This window comes from Heterodontus francisci, chromosome 24, assembly GCF_036365525.1.
Source record: "Heterodontus francisci isolate sHetFra1 chromosome 24, sHetFra1.hap1, whole genome shotgun sequence".
NCBI lineage: Eukaryota > Metazoa > Chordata > Chondrichthyes > Heterodontiformes > Heterodontidae > Heterodontus > Heterodontus francisci.
Genome location: NC_090394.1, coordinates 61835134 through 61858677, shown reverse-complemented (window position 1 = coordinate 61858677; position 23544 = coordinate 61835134). Strand labels below are relative to the sequence as shown.

The 23544-nt window shown below is 43.6% G+C and overlaps 1 protein-coding gene across 1 annotated transcript in view; it reads left to right on the top strand.

Annotated features, from left to right (window-relative positions):
- The window catches only part of clec16a (C-type lectin domain containing 16A), a 302517-nt gene that overhangs the window by 141370 nt on the left and 137603 nt on the right, over nucleotides 1-23544 (top strand). The window contains exon 17 of the mRNA XM_068056378.1: nucleotides 17081-17131. Within this exon, the coding sequence (XP_067912479.1) occupies nucleotides 17081-17131 (51 nt within the window). The remainder of the gene's footprint in view (nucleotides 1-17080; nucleotides 17132-23544) is intronic.

Here is a 23544-nt window from a genome sequence, read left to right as displayed (position 1 = left end):
AGCAGTCGGGAGAGGCAGGATGGAGGGCCGAGCAGTCGGGAGTGGGATGGAGGAGTGAAGGGAAGCAGCGATCACTGGGGTGGCGGGAAACTGATTGCGGCAATTGAGGTGCCAATTGTGGGAAGGAGTAGGGAAGACGAGCGGCGATCGTGGGAGGAAGCGGCGTACTATTTGGGGGGGGGGAATGGCGGGGTGGTGTTTTGATGGAGGCGGTGATTGTAGTCATTGAGGAATGAGGCAACAGTTGGACGTCGTTACGTGGTGACGTCACCGCCCACATGTGTGGATGACTTCTTGCAAGCTGGCAAATGTTCGAATGCACTTATGAGTTGGCGATCGCTCTTTGTTGTCGGGAGATGCTCCGATGCTATAAATCAGGAGTATAAAATCTTCAGGCCTCAATCCAGGCAACTCGAGTCAACTTGGGCTTATAGTTTTTACTCATTAGTGTGGTCTTGTTGGAACTTTTGTGGCCTGCAGAGTAAAGGCCTGCTCGGGTATGAAATTGGAACCTGATCCGGGCCCAAGTTCTTTGATTTTTTTTCCCGCGCCTGACCTGACCCGACCCCTGTAATAAGGTCAATTATATCAAACATACCTTGCCCAAATGTTGTGATCCTCCGTTTCAGCAGCAGATTTTCCTGTAGAATCGTGCAGAAGTTTCCTCCCTGAGCAAGGCAGCACTGTGTCTGTGTCCAGCCTGACCCGAGCCAGAATGCCAGACCTGGCCCGACCCGAACCCGACATGTCTTCAGGTCTGGTTGGGTAGCCATGCTTTACTGCAGAGGTTTGGAAAGGGCTATCATTAGCTATTGGTGCATAAGAACTAGGAGCAGGAGTAGGCAATTCAGCCCCTTGAGCCTGCTCCGCCATTCAACATGATCGTGGCTGAGCTCATCTCTGCCTCAATTCCACTTTCCTGCCCGTTCTCCATAACCCATCAACCCATTAATAATTACAAATCTGTCTATCTCCTTAAATTTACTCAATGTCCCAGCATCCACTGCACTCTGGGATAGTGAATTCCACAGACTCGCGACCCTTTGAGAGAAGTAATATCTCCTCAACTCTGTTTTAAATTTGCTACCCCTTATTCTAAAGCTATGACCTCTTGTTCTAGATTGCCCCACAAGAGGAAACATCCTCTCTGTCTACTTTGTCCAATCCCCTTAAGCATCTTATATACCACATTAGAATATTAGAGCAGTACAGGCCCTTCGGCCCTCGATGTTGCTCCGACCTGTGAAACCATCTGACCTACACTATTCCATTTTCATCCATATGTCTATCCAATGACCACTTAAATGTCCTTAAAGTTGGCGAGTCTACTACTGTTGCAGGCAGGGCGTTCCACGCCCCTACTACTCTGAGTAAAGAAACTACCTCGAACATCTGTCCTATATCTATCACCCCTCAACTTAAAGCTATGTCCCCTTGTGTTTGCCATCACCATCCGAGGAAAAAGACTCTCACTATCCACCCTATCTAACCCTCTGATTATCTTATATGTCTCTATTAAGTCACCTCTCCTCCTCCTTCTCTCCAACGAAAACCACCTCAAGTCCCTTAGCCTTTCCTCGTAATACCTTCCCTCCATACCAGGCAACATCCTAGTAAATCTCCTCTGCACCCTTTCCAAAGCTTCCTTCCTATAATGCGGTGACCAGAACTGCACGCAATACTCCAGGTGCGGCCTCACCAGGGTTTTGTACAGCTGCAGCATGACCTCGTGGCTCCGAAACTCGATCCCCCTACTAATAAAAGCTAACACACCATATGCCTTCTTAACAGCCCTATTAACCTGGGTAGCAACTTTCAGGGATTTATGTACCTGGACACCAAGATCTCTGTTCATCTGCACTACCAAGAATCTTCCCATTAGCCCAGTACTCTGCATTCCTGTTACTCCTTCCAAAGTGAATCACCTCACACTTTTCCGCATTAAACTCCATTTGCCATCTCTCAGCCCAGCTCTGCAGCCTATCTATGTCCCTCTGTACCCTACAACATCCTTCGGCACTATCCACAACTCCACCGACCTTCGTGTCATCCGCAAATTTACTAACCCACCCTTCTACACCCTCTTCCAGGTCATTTATAAAAATGACAAACAGCAGTGGCCCCAAAACAGATCCTTGCGGTACACCACTAGTAACTAAACTCCAGGATGAACATTTGCCATCAACCACCACCCTCTGTCTTCTTTCAGCTAGCCAATTTCTGATCCAAAGCTCTAAATCACCTTCAACCCCATACTTCTGTATTTTCTGCAATAGCCTACCGTGGGGAACCTTATCAAACGCCTTACTGAAATCCATATACACCTCATCCACTGCTTTACCCTCATCCACCTGTTTGGTCACCTTCTCGAAAAACTCAATAAGGTTTGTGAGGCACGACCTACCCTTCACAAAACCGTGCTGACTATCGCTAATGAACTTATTCTTTTCAAGATGATTATAAATCCTGTCTCTTATAACCTTTTCCAACATTTTACCCATAACCGAAGTAAGGCTCACAGATCTATAATTACCAGGGCTGTCCCTACTCCCCTTCTTGAACAAGCCTCAATTAGATCTCCTCTCATTCTTCTAAACTTTAGAGAGTAAAGGCCTAAACTGCTCAACCTCTCTTCATAAGACAAACCCTTCATCTCTGGAATCAATCTAGTGAGCCTCTTCTGAACTGCCTCCAATGCAACTACATCCCTCCTGAAGTCAAGGGGACCAAAACTGTATGCAATACTCCAGGTGCGGTCTCACTAATGCCTTGTACAGTTGCAGCAATGCATCCCTACTTTTATACTCTATTCCTTTAGCAATAAATGCCAAAATTCCATTTGTCTTCCTTATTACCTGCTGTACCTGCATACTAGTTTTCTGAGATTTCATGCACGAGGATACTCCGATCCCTCTGCACCGAAGCACTCTGAAGTTTCTCTTTTTTAGATGATTTGTCTTTCTATTCTTCCGACTATATTAGGATTATAAATCCTAATCAGAACAGCAACATCTGTTAGTATCAGCAATTTGAGAATTACTGGCAGCATTCATTTAAACTTTGTGTGGCTCCCATTCTCTGTGGAATGCATATGCACTGCCCATGAAAATAAAGGGTAGGACATTTGAGCATCAAGTTTCAGTGGGTTTTACAATATATAGAAGTATTTGTGCTAGTCTTAAACTAATGAATTGCTTACATTTTCACTGTACAAAGATTAGTACAGTGATTAGTGATGATCTGCATGTCATGTGTACAGATTCGCTTGAGGAATTGGTAGTTTAGAATCCTGTTTAACATTTTAGTAGTTTAGTGCTGCTGTGAATTTCTGACCTTGATTGAAAAGCATTACTATTAGTAACATGTTCTTGGGTTCTGTTCATGAACTGGAGTAAAAAATATGTAGTTCATGACTGTTAATAATGAATGTTGCAGCTTGTATGATGGATTAGGGAACAAAACAATTGATTTTCAACATATGGTATATCCCAAAGATTTAAATCTGCTTAAGATCCTTAACTCCACTATAAGAAAATGTTAGCATATTTATACTGGAATTAATATTGCCTACATGGAGATTTCTTGGATTGCTCATGGGATCCATCCTCCCAAAATATTAAAATGAGCTGTTTGGTGTAAACAGGTGCCAGGTGTTCCAACAGTGAGAGTGAGATTCATAGCTGGCAATGTAAGAAAGATCTTCCTGGTTGCAGATTATGCTCTACTAAGTTTATGAACTTGGATCAATGAACAACATAAAATTGGCATAAGTTTTTTAAATAAAAGAGCATGGTTTAGTGATGGGAATTTTATTTTGAAATTCCCTCATTTTGAGATTCCTTTCAGTTGCCCCCTCATACTGGGTTGTGCAGGTGATCTGCAGGTGGGTGTTTCGACAGTGCTGTTCTGTAACTGACTGGGAGAGTTGGCCATAATACTTCCTGTGTCATAAATGTTGTGCATCCTCCTCTTGTACAAAGTATAAAAGTTATACCTCAAGGAAAGTAGTATATACTTGTATCCCCACTCCTGTGGGGAACTCATTGGAGGGGAAGTACAAAATTGCAGAGAGGAAGTTGGAGAAGAGGGTTGGTGCGATGACACAACCTTGTTTAATGCCATTCTTCACTGAGATAGGGTTTGTGGTGGTCCCATTGGTAAGGATTACAGTTTGCATGTCATCCTGTCGTAGGCGAAGGATCATGACAAATTTCTGAGGGCAGCCAAACTTGAGGAGGACTATCCATAAACACTCAATTGATGGAGTCAAAGGCTTTCGTGAAGTCAAAAAAGCCCATGTACAGCGGTTGGTGCTGCTCCCTACATTGTTTTTGGATTTGTCACGCAGTGAAGATCCTATCTCTCTAGTACCTCTCAGTGAGCAAAGTCCATATTGTGACTTTGGGCGGAGTTCTTCAGCCACTGGAGGGGGGGCAGTTGAGGAGACTCCTTGTGATCTTCCCTGTGGCAGACAGCAGGGATACTCCCCTGTAATTACCGCAATTAGATTTGTCTCCCATCTTGAAATTGGTCGCCTCCACTTCAAAACAAAGGTCACTCCAACCTCGGTCATTGAGCTTCAGTGCGCGAACGATGTTTGTGCATGTGTTCACTCGGAGACTGAACTCCAAGCCGTCGTTGACTCCTTAACTGAAGCAAACGAGAGGATGGGTTTTACTTTCAACATTCGGAAAACTAAGATCCTCTTCCAACCCACCCTCTTGGCACAACGTCATCCTCTGATCAGGATCCAAGGTGAGACCCTGACAAATGTAGACCATTTTCCATATCTCAGGAGTCTCCTGTCAACAAAGGTAGACATAGATGACAAAATCGCCACCACCTTCACTGTGCCAGCTCTGCCTTCGACCGACTGAGGAAAAGAGTATTCGAGGACCAGGGCCTCAAGCCAAGGTCGAAGGGTCTTGATGTATTGGGCAGCAACGATCCCTGTGCTCCTTTATGCTTTGGAGACTTGGCCAATCTACATCAGGCACCGCAAGGCACTGGAGAAATATCACCAGCGTTGTTTCCGCAAAATCCTTCACATTCGTTGGCAGGATAGGCAGTCTAATGTTAGCATCCTCTCCCAAGCCAACATTCCCAGCATCGAGGTGCTAATCACCCAAAACCAGCTTCACTAAGTGGGCCGCATCACTTGCATTCCTGACATCAGGCTCCCGAAGCAACTGCTTTACTGAGTTTTGCCATGACCAAAGACTCCCAAGAGGACGGAAGAAACGCTTTAGGGACGTTATCGAAATGTTCTTGAAGTCCAACGTACCCACTGACCCATGGGAATTCCTGTGCATTGACAGTTCCAAGTGGTGAAGGTGCACTTGGGAAGGTACCGAGCACCTTGTGAGATTTCGACAGGAGCATGCGGAAGCCAGGTCCAGGCAGTGGAAGGAGCACACAGCCCCCTAAGTAACTCGCCTGTCCAATTCTTTAAACACCACCTGCCCCACATGTGTTACAGACTCCAGGTCGCATGTCGGAGTGTTTAGCCATATTGGAACGCACTGAACTGGAGTGGAAGTCAGTCCCAAGGGACTGCCTGGGAAGATGTACTCATATAATTTTGGTCTGTAATTGGTGTTGGACTTAGTGTTGAAGCATCTCATGAAATAACGTTAAGGCACGTGCGGCTCAAAAATAAGAATGGACAGTATCTGGATCCAATTGTCCCTAAATGCGGGATTTAAAAAAAAAACACAAAAATCAAAATTTTTGGTCTTGGGAAATTGCACATGCTGGGAGATTTTTAAATGATACTTTGTGTTATACCTGAATCCAAAACTTTGACTTAACTGCATGTTATTTTTCCAATCTTGCAGCCATCATCTTCTTTCCCCCCCACCGCACCCCCCCCCTCTCCCCAACCTCCATATTGTAGCCATTTGAAAGTAAAAAGTAGAAACCAAAGTACAATTTATATCACTAACTTTAATGTCTCTTAAAAACCAGCTAATGCTTGTACTGTAGTGATACAATGCTACTGGCCTGAGGTCAGTAGATGCTAATATAAATCGCAGCCAGTAGACACACTGTTATATTGCTTGGCTGTGAATTGCTGCCAGAAGTCTGTTGCTTTAAATGCTGAAAAGGCAGTGACTATAGATTATGTGGAGATTTTGATTCCTCTGTTATTAATGCCACATTTCAGATAATGAGCCTACAAAAGGTATATTTATTTCCACTGTAAAATATAGTATTCAGTTTTGATTTGGTTGTACCATGTGATGGATTTGCTAATCGCATTAGTTACATGGATTGACTGTTTCATGTACATTGTTGGGTTCATGAATCTTTGCAACACCAAAATGTGAAAATCCAAATTGCTAAATGCTACTTGTTAGTTGTTAAACCTAGTTTTATTTTTAAGAAATGAAACCTGCATGTTTTAATTGTAACTAATAGGGCAATTTAGATTTAGTTATAAACTCAAGCTGTTGAGCCTTTGCAAGACAAATTTGACGTTATTGCTTTTTATGATTTATATCTGCAGCAATAAGCTTCTGACCTTTTTGAAACTTTTGGAACAGCATGGATCAGATTTGGAAACTTTATTTTTCTTGACTCTGTAGCCTAGGATATTCCTTTAGATGGTTACAAGTTTTTTTTTCTATTTGTATTTTCAAAAATTTATGTTCACACATCTATTTGAAGCCGTTGTACATGGTGATTACTCTGTGCTTGCAGGAGTATATTGAATCATTGTAATCTCTTGCCATGATTGTACTTGCAGTGGGGTTGATATGAGTATAAAGGTGGGAGCAAAGTGCACTTGATCCCTGTGATTCTGCTAGATTGTGGAGTGAGGGGGTCTTTCTATTTGTAATCCTCATGATTGGGGTCATTGTCCTTTCCCATCTGAGAGTAAATCATCATTGTTGGTCTGCTTTCTCCTGGGATTTGGATATTTTTGCAGTGGAGCACGTGAATTCACAAGAGCAGGGCCCAGACTACCTGATTGTCTGTCTGGAACTTCAAGAACTGAGGGCCGCAATCGCACGTTGAGATCAGGATGTGTCAATAGTTGCTTCAGCCTCATTTTGTGGGAAGCGCTCCATTCCACCAAGGTAGGTAGATGCGCACTCTTGCAGTTAGGGGCAAGAGCTGTACCCGCCTGCATTCTGCAGGGAATTCTTGCTGTCCGGTGAGTAGGTCCAAAAAACATTGTGTTCAGCCCTCGAATTGCAAGTCAGTTATATTCCTTGAGGCCTCCACATTGGCTGAATGTGAGGGCACGTCCAGAACTTTTTATTTGCTGGAATATTTTTCGATGGACCCTTGTTGATTTGAACAAATGAAGTGACCAGAAAGTTAGTATATTCATACAGGACTTCATTGCAAGTGAAGAAGATTCCCTACAGATTGACTGAATTGATTAATACACCGCACTCATCATAAAGATAAATCTGTAACTTTTGTATAAGACTGCCAAAGAAAAGGGTGGTTGCGCACATGCATAACTCACAGCTTCTAAACCAGAGGATATGAGTTGTAAAAACCTGCACTGAGGCATTGCTCGTGCACTGGGTCATCTGGCACCCAACCATTACTACTTTGAGTTCCCTGTTTTGGCTCTGAAATTACTTCTCAAGTTCACTGCTAAATGGAGCATATCATTGGACTGAATAATTTGATCTTGGAAAAATTGAAGAAAATCGTGTCCATCTCAATCCCACTTTGACTCATCCCTCGGGCTGGTTGAACATGTGAAAGTAAGGATAGTTGTGGAGAGGTTTGTGGCCCAGACTGTGCTGTCTAGTTTAAGGAAAGAGGATGCAAGAGGCAAAGAGACAGATGCATTCACTTGTCTGACTATCTGGTTGATCTCCTGTATGTCTGTTAGGAAGTCATTGGAATGTATAAATAAGGATAGTGATTGATCAATTAGAGAAATTTGAGCTGATTAGAGAGAGCTAACTAGAATTTGTAAATGATAGGTAATGTCCAACAAACCTAATTGACTTTTTTGAGCAAGTAACTAAAGTAGACAGGGGAATCTCTATGGATGTAATTTAAATTATGAGGTGATACTACAGAAATGATGGAGGATTTTAGGATTTTTGAAAGGAATTGATGGGGGAGACAGATGGGAACCTAGGACAAGAGGTCAGAAGGCATTCACTGAGGTTCCACATAAGAGACTATTAGTTAAAGCGCATGCAATTGAAGGCACATTATGGACCTGGTTTGGTGATTGGCTAGGCAGTAGAAGAATACAGTAGGAATAATGGATAAGTACAGAAATTGGAAAGAAGTGAATAGTGATGTCCCACAAGGATCCATGCTGAGGCCTCAGCATTCACTATATTTGTTAATGACTTGGATAACATAGGAAGCCATTATCCAAATTTGCTGATGTCACAAAGATTGGTGGGACAGCAAGTAGTGTGAACAGGAGCATAAAATTGGAAAGAGACATTCATAGATTAATGAGTGAGCAAAACTGTGGAACATTGATTTCAGTAGGGGTCATCCATTGGGGCCAATAAAGGATAGATCCAAGTATAAATGGTGAAAAGCTAGCAAAGGTAGAGGTACAAAGATATTTGACGGTCCATGTAGACAGGTCATTAAAATGGGATAGAACCTTAAAATCAGAGCTAGGTCATTCAGGAGAGAAGCAAGGAAACACCTCTTCATGCAAAGGTAGAAGTGTGGAACACTGTCGCCAAAAAAAGCGTTAGAAACTTGCTCAATTAATAATTTTAAATCTGATTGAATTTTACTACAGTGTAAAAGGATACTGAATTAAGACAGGTGGACGGCCATAATTTGATTGAATTATGGGACAGGCACGAAGGGCTGAATGGCTTACTCCTGTTCCTATTTCAGCACTACCTGTTGAAGTCACATGTAGACCAGACCGGGCAAGGATGGCGGATTTCCTTCCCTGAGGGACATGAGTGAACCAGATGGGTTTTTATGACAATCTAGTAGTTTCATGATTATTACTAAGACTACCATTTTGTTCCAAAGTTATTAATTAATTGAATTTAAATTCCCCCTGCTGCTGTGATGGGATTTGAACTCTTTTCTCCAAAGCATTAGCCCAGTCCATGGCGTACTACTCCAGTAATGTAACCACTCTATAGTTCCACTTGTATAAATACAAGTCTGTATTTTTATACTCTTTAGTTGCTGCTCGAGATGAATTGCTACTTGACAAGAATGGGTAATAATTGGTGGTAATTCAGGCACAAGTACTATTTAATATCAGTACACCTACGCTGTTTGGGATCATCTTCTCGCTGCTGCTCTCACATGCGTTCAAGTCTTAAGGAATTTTCCTCCACACAAGATCAGATGGCAGCTGTTCAACCGTATCCGTCTAAGAGCGAAGACCAAAGTAGAGAGGGTCCTCATCAGGGAACTCCTCTTTGCTGACTATGCTGCATTAACATCCCACACAGAAGAGTGTCTGCAGAAACTCAACGACAGGGTTGCGGCTGCCTGCAATGAATTTGGCCTAACCATCAGCCACAAGAAAACTACCATGGGACAGGATGTCAGAAATGCTCCATTCATCAATATCGGCGACCACGCTCTGGAAGTGGTTCAAGAGTTCACCTACCTAGGCTCAACTATCACCAGTAACCTGTCTCTTGATGCAGAAATCAACAAGCGCATGGGAAAGGCGTCCGCTGCTATGTCCAGACTGGCCAAGCGAGTGTGGGAAAATGGCGCACTGCCACGGAACATAAAAGTCCGAGTGTATCAAAAGTCCTCAGTACCTAGCTCGATGGCAGCGAGGCCTGGAAAATGTATGTCAGCCAAGAGCGACATCTCAATTCATTCCATCTGCCTCCGGAGAATCCTTGGCATCAGGTGGCAGGACCGTATCTCCAACACAGAAGTCCTCGAGGTAGCCAACATCCCCAGCATATATACCCTACTGAGCCAGCGACGCTTGAGATGGCTTGGCCATGTGAACCGCATGGAAGATGGCAGGATCCCCAAAGACACATTGTGCAGTGAGCTCGTCACTGGTATCAGACCCACCGGCTGTCCATGTCTCTGCTTTCAAGATGTCTGCAAACATGACATGAAATCCTGTGACATTGACCACAAGTCGTGGGAGTCAGTTGCCAGTGATCGCCAGAGCTGGCGGACAACCATAAAGGTGGGGCTAAAGTGTGGCAAGTCGAAGAGACTTAGCTATTGGCAGGAAAAAAGGCAGAAGCACAAGGGGAGAGTCAACTGTGTAACAGCCCCAACAACCAATTTTATCTGCAGCACCTGTGGAAGAGTCTGTCACTCTAGCATTGGCCTTTATAGCCACTCCAGGCGCTGCTTCACAAACCACTGCCCACCTCCAGGTGCTTACCCATTGTGTCTCAAGATGAGGAGGCCAAAGAAGAAATAGCAGTAAAGTATTTGAATTGCTGATTACCAGTGAAATGAAAATTACAGCAATAAATATGAAAGCCAGAGTAGGGCATGTTCCAAAGATAAGAGGCACTGAAAGGCAAGATCTTCATAGCAGAGCAGAAGTTAGTAGCTTTTGACTTCCTGGAACTTCCAAATAATGTTCATTGCTTCAGGGATGTACTTGGAACTTTTTCATCTTTGTTTCTGTTGATTTGATTTCAGTTTGGAGAAGGAATAGCTGAGGGTGTAAACTTGGTGAAATAGCAGTGAGAAGTAGCAATGCTAGATGGTTTCACAATAGTGTTACGGCCGGTGGGGGCGGGTGTGGGGGGGGAACGGTCTCCGGCTCCCCTCTTGCCCTTCCTCATATTTGACCGCAACAGGATTTATTCCTTTTAAACAGTGGTTGTGCTTACCACCTTCTACCTTTTTCCTTTACTGTGATCTTGAAAGAACCAATCATACAGGTTTTCTTGAGTTTAAACAACAGAGGTAAATTTATTATACTTAACACTCTAACCCTGATTTAAAAACACTGAAAAGTACACTACACAGTCACATGACAATCTCACACATAAAAATAGATTACAGAGGGAAAAATAGATTTGGTGGTTGGATCAAAGTCCAGAATAAATGGAACTTAAGTACACAATCTGTGAAGTGGATGATCCGGTAGTCCTCCAACTGAAGCTGTATTCTTGAAGTCCTTGCTGGTCAAAGTGCACTTTGTGGTTGGCCTGCTTTGCTCAGGGTTTACTTGAAGGCAGAATTGTAGTTGGCTCTCTTCCCCTGGTCACTGGCTGGAGCAGTCTGTAGGCTTGGAGGGTCCCCCGGTCGCAGACTGTTTTCAAACTCTATGTTTTCTGGGGAGAGAGAAAAGAAACAGAGAGAAAGGGAAGCCCACAGATTTCTCTGCTGCTTCAGTCTCAGTTTCTGCTTGTTTCTTTGTCCAAAGAAAACAAAACCAGCTGCCCCCAAGATGGACAGACATTCACATGGCTGCTTCAGCTTTTCTGGAACCTTCTAATGAAATTCAAGGTTAGGAATTGACTCCGCACGCCCCAGGATGCCAATTTACACTTGGGGATTTGCTCTTTCAAAGTCATTGTCAGGAATGCCTTGACTGCATGCTAATGAAGTTATTTTAGGTAGTTCAATCACCTTCGAGCAAGCTACTGTCCTAGCTAGGCGTCTTGTTAGACTTTTGTCTCCAGTTCACTCTCCTGGTGTTTCAGATGCAAATTGCAGTGGCCATCTTGGCTGCTAGTTTTTTCAAACAAAGTGACTTTCGACAATGCAGAGCGATTGCGGATGTCATCAATGCATGCCAACATTTGCCAGCCTGCCAATATGAATGCGCATGCATGACGTCACCACGCAATGACATCCTCACCCCTCCAATAGCCGTCTTCATTCACCCGAACAGTACTCGCTTCCTCCCACCATCCCTGCTCTAATCGCTGCTTCACTTTGCTCGATCCCCGCCATGCCGCTGCCTTCCCTCAGCCACTCGCACCCCCTGTTCTCCCCTGCCCCCGCCCTCAGCTACTTGCTGAGGGGTAGCGAGGAGTGGGGAATGATCAGCTGAGGGGAAGAGGTAGTGGGGAGCTGTGGCGAGATCTGGCGCGAGCAGCTGAGGTGGGGGGGAGGGGGGAGTGAGCGGCGAGGTCAGAGTGAGTGGCTAAGGGAAGGCAGTGGGGAGCCAGCGGCGAGAAGATAGGTGCAGGAGGGAGCGGCAAAGAGAAGCACAATGGCAGGGGAAGCGGGGGACTGTTGGGGGTAGGATGGAGGTGGCAGTGGCAGCCATTGAGGGGATTTTCGGGTTGAATTTATTTTTTGTGATGAATTGAGCAGTGCCAACTTTAATCCTGGCAACTGCCTGAAACGGCACAGACCGTGAAATTTCAGTGAGAGGCTGCATTTGCACTGTGCTAGTACTGTGCCACCTAGTGGTTGTGTTGTCAGCAAACTTAGTCTTTTTTAAAAGTTACTGTAGGATTTTTTTCCTTTAAAAGTCTGATGCAAGTTTCCAGCTGATTAAATTAATGTTTCTCACTTGGCATGTGGGGTTTTCTTGACAATGGGATTAACAGTTGAAATGACCAGACCTGATCTAGAGCACCTGTGATTATCAATGTTTTTGTGATTCTTGCTAGTTCAACTTTGAATTAGCCAGAATTTATCTTAGCCTTTGGCTTTGCACCAGAGTCAACTTGGAGGCATGTAGAGTAGGGAAGCATTATATTTTTCATTGTTGAATTCCACACACTCAAATAAAAAGCTTCTATGCCAGCAGCAAAGGAAAAACTAAAAAGAGTGTAAAATGAAATCGACTCCATGTGCATATTGGTATACATTTGCAGGCTTTTCATTGTCCTTTGCTTTTTGTTTACGATTTAAGTTTGAACAAAGGAAGCCTCGTGTTATGTTATTGTGCGAGTAATCCAGAGGCCTGGACTATTGATCTGGAAACATGAGTTCAAATCCCAAAACAGATAGGGAATTTAAGTTCAGTTAATTAAATAAATCTGGAATAAAAAGCTCGTATCAATAATGACGACCATGTAACTACTGGATTGTCGTAAGAACCCATTTGATTCAATAATATCCTTTTAGGGAAGGAAATCTGCCATCATTATGCACTCTGACCTATATGTGACTTAAGGCCCTCAGCAATGTGGTTGACTACACTGCTGTATAAAATGGCCTAGCTAGCTACTCTGTTGTATTCAAGAAGGTGGCTCACCACCACATTCTCAAGGGCAATTGGAGATGGGCATTAAATGTTCGCTTTACTGGCAACACCCTCATTCCATGAATAAAAAAAATACAAACAAGAAAAGGTTCAACAATCCTGTCTCACTTTGATTTCCACGCAGTCTATATATCTGATCACCATAATCCTTCAATCTGTCTGTCTCTGCACAGAAGTAGTGGATGAGGTAAACGGCATGAAATTCCTGGATCTGCTGTTGGCACGTAGGAGTCAGTAGGAACTTAGGGGAGGGTGTTTTCCACATCTGACATGCTTTGCAAAATCACCCTGATGTGTAAATGGTGCAGTTTCATGTTTCTGCAGAATTTTTTTTATTAATTTAGATGTTGAATCTTCATCTGCTTTGTATAATTTTTTTGCAGAAAAGTGGAAGGTTTGTATCAACATTGCAAATAAGTAGTGGCATCTAATGCTTGCACGAAGTATATTAGTTGAGGTAAACTTGTGCAAGCTGCAAAGGGTGTGTGTTTGATCATCTTTGATCATTTTGGATTGATTTCCTTTTATATTAGAGACCCATTCTCTTTCCTGACTTAAAACGTGCTTTTTGTGAATTTTTATGTCCAATAATTGTGCTTCAATAAAAAAAATCGAAAGAAGAAAAGTTCTTGTAAACCTAATGTCCTGTTTTATTTAAGCAGAGCTGTCACTGATGTTGAAGTTTCCAGTGAATTATGGTTTGTCTCTAGTCATAGTTATGTAAATTTAATTGTGTTTGGAATTTTTGTGAACTTGGAGGCACTTTGAAACATTGAAAATAGGAGCAGGAGTAGGCCATTCGGCCTTTCGAGCCTGCTGCGCCATTCATGATGATCCTGGCTGATCATCCAACTCAGTAACCTGTTCCTGCGTTCGCCCCATACCCTTTGATCCCTTTAAACCCAAGAGCTGTATATAACTCCTTCTTGAAAACATACAATGTTTTGGCCTCAACTGCTTTCTGTGGTAGCAAATTCCACAGGCTCACCACCCTGTGGGTGAAGCAATTTCTCCTCATCTCAGTCCTGAAAGGTTTACCCCGTATCCTTAAGACTATGACCCCTGGTTCTGGACTCCCCCACCATCAGGAACATCCTTCCTGTATATTCCCTTTCAAGTCCTGTTAGAATTTTATAGGTTTCTATGAGATCCCCCCTCACTCTTCTGCACTCCAGCAAATATAATCCTAACCGACTCAATCTCTCCTCATACATCAGTCCTGCCATCCCAGGAATCAGTCTGGTAAACCTTCACTGCACTCCCTCTATAGCAAGAACGTCCTTCCTCAGACGAGGAGGCCAAAACTGCACACCGTATTCCAGGTGTGGCCTCACCAAAGCCCTGTATAATTGCAGCAAGACATCCCTGTTCCTGTACTCTAATCCTCCCTCTATGAAGGCCAACATACCATTTGCTTTTTTTACTGCCTGTTGCACCTGCATGCTTACCTTCAGCGACTGGTGTACGAGAACACCCAGTTCTTGCTGCATATTCCCCCCTCTCTGTTTATAGCTGTTCAGATAATAATCTGCCTCCCTGTTTTTGCTACCAAAGTGGAAAACCTCACATTTATCCACATTATACTGCATCTGCCATGCATTAGCCCACTCACTCAACTTGTGCAAATCACCCTGACGCCTCTCTGCATCCTCCTCACAACTCCCCCTCCCACCCAGTTTTATGTCATCTGCAAATTTGGAGGTCTTGCATTGAGTTCCCTCATCTAAATCATTAATATATATAGTGAATAGCTGGGGTCCTAGCACTGATCCCTGCGGTACCCGACTAGTCACTGCCTGCCATTCGGAAAAAGACCCATTTATCCCTACTCTTTGTTTCCTGTCTGCCAACCAATTTTCTATCCATCGCAATACACTACCCCCAATCCCATGTGCTTTAATTTTACACGCTAATCTCTTATGTGGGACTTTGTCGAAAGCCTTCTGAATGTCCAAATAAGCCACATCCTCATTAACTCTACTAGTTACATCCTCGAAGAATTCCAGTAGGTTTGTCCAGCATGATTTCCCTTTCGTAAATCCATGCTGACTCTGCCCGATTCTACCACTGTTCTCCAAGTGCTCTGCTTTTAAATCTTTGATAATGGACTCTAGAATTTTCCCCACTACCAACTTCAGGCTGACTGGTCTATAATTTCCTGCTTTCTCTCTATCTCCCTTTTTAAATAGTGGGGTTACATTAGCTACCCTCCAATCTGTAGGAAATGTTCCAGAGTCTTATAGAATCTTGGAAGATGACTACCAATGCATCCACTATTTCTAGGGCCACTTCCTTAAGTGCTCTGGGATGCCGACCATCAGGCCCTGGGGATTTATCAGCCTTCAATCCCATCAATTTCCCTAACACCATTTCTCTACTAATAGCACCTGTGTCAGTTTAAAGAATAAAAGCTATCTTTTGATTTTCAGATTTTTTACTGAAATATTCTGACTTCATAACAAAGGTTTTTTTCAATTTCTTTAAATGAAAGGAACGTAACGTAAAATAGGAGCAGGAGTAGGCCATGCAGCCCCTCAAGCCTGCCCTGCCATTCAATAGGATCATGGCTGATCTGCCCCAGACCTCAACTCCTCTTTCATATAAGAACATAAATAGGAGCAGGAGTAGGCCAATTTATCAGAGGTGAGAGAAGTAAATTTTACCCAATAACTGAATTCTGTTTCTTGGTCGGGAAAGGGCGAAATGAGTAGCTGAGGCCAGATTATGAGCAACTCCTTGTGAACGTTTTTCTGATTTCTACATCCTGACTGTGTCTCATGTTCATACTGATAACTTTTTTAAAAAAGCAAATGATTGACGGGAAGGCATTATTCTCAAGTAGTTGATTAAAATAGCTACTATCCAGCTAACATTTAGGGATAGAAGCTGCATGGCAATGGCATGAACTGGGTACAGGGAACAATCCCTACGCTAGAACAGGTAGACCTGAGACCTGATCGAAATTGAACCTTAGGTCTGATTTAAGTTAGACCAGCAAGCTGTGGACGCCTACTGAGTGCCCGTAGGCAGCTCGTACCCAGGTAACGAAACAGGCATTAGTGATAGCCCTCCGATAAGCCCCTGCAACAGTGGCTGGAGCAGGCTGTGAGGGGCGATCACAATGTCTGTGCAGTTAGGGGCACATCCTGCTCCTCATAGCTCCCCAGGAAGGGTTTTTATAAGAATTTTTTTTTATATAGCTTACCTTTCATTTGTAAGAGTCACTGATGAATCCTGAGTGGGGCAGATCTGCCGCCTTCTCATTGCTGGCTAATGTGAAAAGAGGTCCTTTTGCGGGTCCCAAACAAATAGGTTCATGGGGCCCAATGCTTGTTTTAGGTGTCTGTCTGAGGCGTCTAAATAATGGGCCTTGACTTTAATTGTGGGGCCAACTCTGTTGCAGATTGGACGCGGGTTGTCTCACTACTAAATTGGTATGTTTTTTTATTTTGCATCCTCAGAACGGGTGCAACGCATACCAATTCTAATCCTTGCCGTGTTAATCTGTCACAGGAACTCACTTGAGCGTGTATTTTGGAGATATTTCTGGAAGTTCTTGGCTGTTTTGCTAGCTGCAGCATTGTGTTGGGCTGGAATTTTGTGCTGTACTACAGAAGTGGTTGATCTAGAATTTAAAGCACTAACATGGAAAAGCAGGTCTTTGAATTATTAATGATGTCTAGAGTTAAACCCTGGTACTTCACTTTCCTGATAGGTTACTATAGCTCAGCCAGTATTTGTTGTTCAGCTAGCTTGAAGGTGTAGGGATCTCTTTGTTTGATTTCTCTTTCCACTTCCTCCTTTTGGAGGAAGCACATTTCTATTTTATTCGCCTTTGTGATAGTTATGTTGAAATTTAAGATAGATCGGAAGGAGGGGATTTCTTTGTAAATGTTTAAGTTCTTGATGTTACACTTTTTTTTGTATTTCCCTTTTTCATAGGGAGAAGAAATTTTCCTTGATATGTTTGAAGATGAATATCGAAGCATGATGGTAAGTGGCCATCTGAGTTAGCTAAATATCCAGCTCAGCTCAAGTAGTTGAATCTCTTAAGCCTGAATTCTATAATAGCTGTATACTTACAGCTTGAGCATGGAAAATCAGTTATAAGCTTTATCAGTGAATTTATACAAGCTTTACACTGAAGAAGTCTGGCTATGCTTAGGGTAGGTAAGTCACTTGCTCCAAATGGCTTGCATCCCAGGTTTCTATAGGAAGTGGGGATGAAGATAGAGAAAGGGCTTGCCATAATCTTCCAATCTTCCCTGAATACGAGGAGGTGCCAGAGGATTGGAGAGTGGCAAATGTGACACCCTTATTCAAGAAAGGGTGTAAGGCCAGTCCCAGCAACTACAGGCCAGTTAGTTTAACATCAGTGGTGGGTAAGGTTTTAGAAATGATACTCAGGGAAAATATCAATGGACATTTAGAGAAGTTGAGTTAATAAAGGATAGTCAGCATAGGTTTGTAAAAAGCAGATCATGCTTGACTAATCGAATTGATTTTTTTTGAGGTTAGTAACAGAGATTAATGAAGGGAATACGGTGGATGTTGTCTATGGATTTTCAGAAAGCATTTGATAAAGTACCACATAAAAGGCTGGTTAAGAAAATTGAAGCTCACGGAATAGAAGGGCCACTATCCAATTAGATAAAACATTCGCTTAAGGAGAGAAATAGTGCGTCGTAGTAAGTGGTTGCTTTTCAGAGTGGGGAATGTTAGACAGTGGTATTCCCCAAGGGTCAGTACCGGGACTGCTACTGTATTTGCTATATATAACTGACTTGATCTTGGAATACAGAGTAGAATCTCAAAATTTGCTGACACCAAACTTGGAGGTTAACGGAATGTTGGCCTTCATAGCGAGAGAATTTGAGTACAGGAGCAGGGATGTCTTGCTGCAATTATACAGGGCCTTGGTGAGACCACACCTGGAATATTGTGTGCTGTTTTGGTCTCCTTATCTGAAGAAGGATGTTCTTGCTATAGAGGGAGTGCAGCGAAGGTTTACCAGACAGATTCCTGGGATGGCGGGACTGACTTGTGAGGAGAGATTGAGTCGGTTAGGATTATATTTGCTGGAGTGCAGAAGAGTGACGGGGGGGATCTCATAGAAACCTATAAAATGCTAACAGGACTTGACAGGGTATATATACAGGAAGGATGGTCCCGATAGTGGGGGATTCCAGAATCAGGGTCATAGTCTAGGGGTACGGGGTAAACCTTTCAGGACTGAGATGAGGAGAAATTTCTTCCCCCAGAGGGTGGTGAGCCTGTGGAATTCGCTACCACATAAAGCAGTTGAGGCCAAAACACTCTTTTCAAGAAAGAGTTAGATATAGCACTTGGGGCGAAAGAGATCAAAGGATATGGGGCAAAAGCGGAAACAGGTTGCTGAGTTGGATGATCAGCCATGATCATGAATGGCGGAGCAGGCTCGAAGGGCCTTTACTCCTGCTCCTATTTTCTATGTTTCTATATGAAACACCTGCAACAGGACATAGGTAGGCTGGAAGAATGGGCTGACAGGTGGCAGATGGAATTTAATGCAGACAGGTGTGAGGTGATGCATTTTGGCAGAAGGAATAGGGAGAGGCAATATATGCTTAATAGCACAGTTCTAAGGAAACAGATCATACACGATCTTATTGAAGAGTGGAGTAGGCTTGAGGGGCAGAATGGCCACCTTCTGCTCCTAATTCATATGTTCGCATGTGATGAGTGTGCAGGAACAGAGGGACCTGGGGGTGCATGCGCATAGGTCTTTGAAGGTTGTTACGACTGAGGTAAGAGGAGTGCACTGTTTTTCTAGTTCCAATTCTCCACAGGTCACAACATATATTTAAATGTTTACCCAGTTACCGGTACCATAGACTCTCTTTTTACCCCAGAATAAAAATATACCAACCAAGTTTCTTTCACAAAATTATCAGTTTATTATAAAACAAGACTTAACCAGTAACGAAGCAAAGCATTATCTCACAGACTGAAATATGGAAGTCCCCTTTTTACTCTCTGTCTCTGTGTCTCTCTCTCTCTCTCTGTCTCTCTCTCTCTCTCTCTCTGTCTCTCTCTCTCTCTCTCTCTCACATACACACGCACACACACACATATCAGTTAACCAAAGAATAGAGATTTTCTCTTTAGAGCACTGTTATTTTTTTTAAAAACTTGCTAATTCATGAAGAAAAAAAAATGAGGAAAGATGTCAGTTGTCCCTTTTTGATTTGCCGCCCAAATATGAGTAGACAGCTGTTACTGGGATCTTTGTAGAGCAGTTCTTTTTCAGGCGACGTTGAGGATCAGTTTGGCAGGCTTTCCAGGAGAACTGTGGCATCGGGATTCTGGCAGGCTTTTCAGGAGAAATGCAGCATCAATTTCTCTACTTCTTGTACTTGATTCTCAGGAAGCTTTCAGAGGTAGAAGAGGTTGCTGATGGTAACTGCTCTCTTTGCTGGTTTTCTTCAACTGCCTTTAAAACAGTTCACACCTCAACACACTGTCCAAAGCGAAACCAAAAACAATATCTCAAGAGTCAAGCCTCCTGACCCCTAAAAAATCTTGACCTGTCACTTCTCTGTAAACATCTCCCCCAAGTCAAAATGCCTCTGATTTATCTGAAGACAGGTGACTTCCGGTAAATGTTGTTTTCAAGCAAGACCTCTACATCCTTTCAATGACCGCAGTGGAAAAATACATCCATGGAATCCTTTTCGTTTTCCCAAATGGAACAATGTCCATAATTCTAAAATAAGAATCAAAAAAATACTTAAGCGCCGTCATAACAAGGTGGCAGGACATATTGAGAGAGTGGTTACTAAATCATATGGGATCTTGGGCTTCATAAATAGAGGCATTGAGTACAAAAGCGGGAAAGTTGCACTGAACCTTTTATAAAGCCCTGGTTAGTCCCCAGCTAGAGTATTCAGTCCGGTTCTGGTCACCACAATTGAGGAAGGATGTGAAGGTCTTTGAGCGGGTGCAGAGGTGATTTACCAGAACGATTCCAGGGATGGAGGATTTTAGTTACAATGTTAGGTTGGAAAAGCTGGGTTTGTTTTCCTTAGAATAAAGGAGATTGCAGGGAGATTTAATAGAAGTATACAAGATTATGATCGGCTTAGATAAGTTAGACAAGGAAAAACTGTTTCCATTAACAAATGGTACAAGGACTAGGACTCGTGCGGCACTACCACCTAAATGGGATAGATTTCGAACAGATCTAGCAAAGCTGGGCATCCATAAGGTGCTGTAGGCCATAAGCAGCAGCAGAACTGTACACAACCACAATCTGTAACCTCATAGCCTGTCATATCCCTCATTCTACCATTACCATCAAGCCGGGGGATCAACCCTGGTTCAATGACGAGTGCAGGAGGGCATGCCAGGAGCAGCACCAGGCATACTTAAAATGAGGTGTCAACCCGATGAAGCTACAACCCAGGACTACTTGTGTGCCAAACAGCGTAAGCAGCATGCGATAGAGCTAAGCGATCCCACAACCAATGGATCTGATCTAAGCTCTGAAATCCTGCCGCATCCAGTCGTGAATGGTGGTGGGCAATTAAACAACTAACTGGAGGAGGTGGCTCCACAAATATCCCCATCCTCAATGATGGGAGAACCGAACAGATCTGTGCAAAAGATAAGGCTGATGCATTTACAACAATCTTCAGCCAGAAGTGCCAAGTGGATGATCCATCTCTGCCTCCTCCTGAAGTCCCCAGCATCACAGATGTCAGTCTTCAGCCAATTCTATTCACTCCACGTGATATCAAGAAACGACTGAAGGCACTGGATACTGCAATGGGGCTATGGGCCCTGACAACATTCCAGCAATAGTACTGAAGACCTGTGCTCCAGAACTTGCCGCGCCCCTAGCCAAGCTGTTCCAGTGCAGCTATAACACTGGCATCTACCCAGCAATGTGCGTGTATAGAAAGAGTGGTGATCGAGCCACATCAAGATAGAATAGTGGTACAGCAGGTGGTAGCCCATTATCCTATTGATGGGTTATTCTGTAAAATTTGTAGTCTCCTTTTCCCAACCATTGACTTGTTTAGCCAAGAAACATCAGATCAAGAAGATTCGTACCAAATGCTCGTGCTGCACTAAGAGTGGAGAGTACCATGCAATCACGTGTCATTATGAGAAATGTGGGGGGGGTGCTACCTGCACATGCAGGTGAGTTTGCCTGTGACAGTTGCGAACTAAGGTTTACGGCAAAGACGCCACAGCCAACATGAGAGGCACAGGCATGCTAACCTGCGTAATGAGAAATGCCTCGCAGTTCAGAAGATCAAAGATAAGCCAGGTAGAAGGGACTATAAGTGGTCTGAGGAGGAGACCAATCTCCTCAGAATTGGAACTGAGATTTAAAGGGCACAGGAGCATTAATCTGCAAATAGCTAGTGTCCTCCAAACGAAAACAGCCAAACAAATTTCAGATAAGCAGGACAAATCCAACCCGGCCAATTACTACCTCATCAGGTTATTCTGGATCATCAGTGAAGTGATGGAAGGTGTCGTTGACAGTGCTATCAAGCGGCACTTGCTTAGCAATAACCTGCTCAATGATGCTCAGTTTGGGTTCCGCCAGGGCCATTCAACTCCTGATCTCATTACAGCCTTGGTTCAAACATGGGCAAAAGAGCTGAACTCCAGAGGTGAGATGAAGAGTGACTTCTCTTGACCTCAAGGTTTTGACTGAGTATGGCATCAAGGAACCCTAGCAAAACTGGAATCGGGGGGAAAACTCTCTGCTGGTTGGACTCATACCTAGCACAAAGGAAGATGGTTGTGGTTGTTGGAGGTCAATCATCTCAGCTCCAGCACATCACTGCATGAGTTCCCCAGGGTAGTGTCCTAGGCCCAACCATCTTCAGCTGTTTCATCAATGACCTTCCTTCAGTCATAAGGTCAGAAGTGGGGATGTTCACTGATGATTGCACAATGTTCACCACCATTCACGACGACTCAGACGCTGAAGCAGTTCGTATAGAAATGCAGCAAGACCTGGACAATATCCAGGCTTGGGCTGATAAGTGGCAAGTAACATTCGCGCTGAACAAGTGCCAGGTGCAATGACTGTCCCAAACAAGAGAGAATCTAACCAGCTCCCCTTGACAGTCAATGGCATTATGATCACTGAATCCCCCACTATCAACTTCCTAGGGGGGGTTACCATTGACCAGAACCTGAACTGGAGTAGCCATTTAAATACCATGATTACAAGAGCAGGTCAGAGGCTAGGAATCCTGTGGCGAGTAACTCACCACCTGACTCCCCAAAGCCTGTCCACCATCTACAAAGCTCAAGTTGGGAGTGTGATGGAATACTCTCCCACTTGCCTGGATGGGTGCAGCTCCAACAACACTCAAGAAGCTCGACACCATCCAGGACAAAGCAGCCAGCTTGATTGGCACTCCATCCTCAAACATGCACTCCCTTCACTACAGACGGGGAGGAGGTGGCATAGTGGTAATGTCACTGGATTAGTAATGCAGATGCCTAGGCTAAAGCTCTGGGACATGGGTTTTAATCACACCACAGTGGATAGTGAAATTTGAATTCAATTAATAAAACTGAAATTTTTAAAAAAGCTAGTCTAATGGTCACCATGAAACCATTGTCACTTGTTGTAAAAACCCATGTGGTTCACTAATGTCCTTTTAGGGAAGGAAATCTGACGTCCTTACCTGGTCTGGCCTACATGAGACTCCAGACCCACAGCAATGTGGTTGACTTTTAACTGCCCTCTGAAATTGCCTAGCAAGTCACTCGGTTGTCAAAGGAAATTAGGGATGGGCAACAAATGCTGGCCTTGCGAGCAGAATCCACATCCCATGAAAGAATAAAGAATTGTAGCTGCATTGCAACAAATTCAAATTGTTATGCCGGTGTGTTTTGTTGAATGATGTTTTTTTGGTCCACTGACTTGAGATCTGGATTTGTTTTTGAAGACATTTAAAAAGGGATAAATGCTGGCAGCTTAGTATGATCACATAGTCTGCTACATTGCATCCTACATTGCAAAGGACTGTGACGAGAGAGACAAAATAGTTGCGTATCCCAGCAAGATCCAAGACCCAGGAAGTTAAAGGAACTGTTTGTTCTTTTCCTTTTTAGCAAGAGAGAAGTACTGCTCATTGCTATGTTTGAATCACTGAATGACTGTCATGTGACAAGCCCCTCCCAATCTGTGGTTTTAAGCTGGTGTTTTTCTCTGCAGCAGAGAATAAGCAACTAGACTCCTGACATGAGCAGACCCTAAGTGGGTCTCTCTCTATCCCGTCCGCGCGCTCTCGAGCTCTCGCTCTCTCCATTCCAACTTGAAAGCTTTCAAATCCTGCTTGTTGACTCACCACCTTTGCATACTCCGGCTACAATTAGAAACCCCGTTGGAG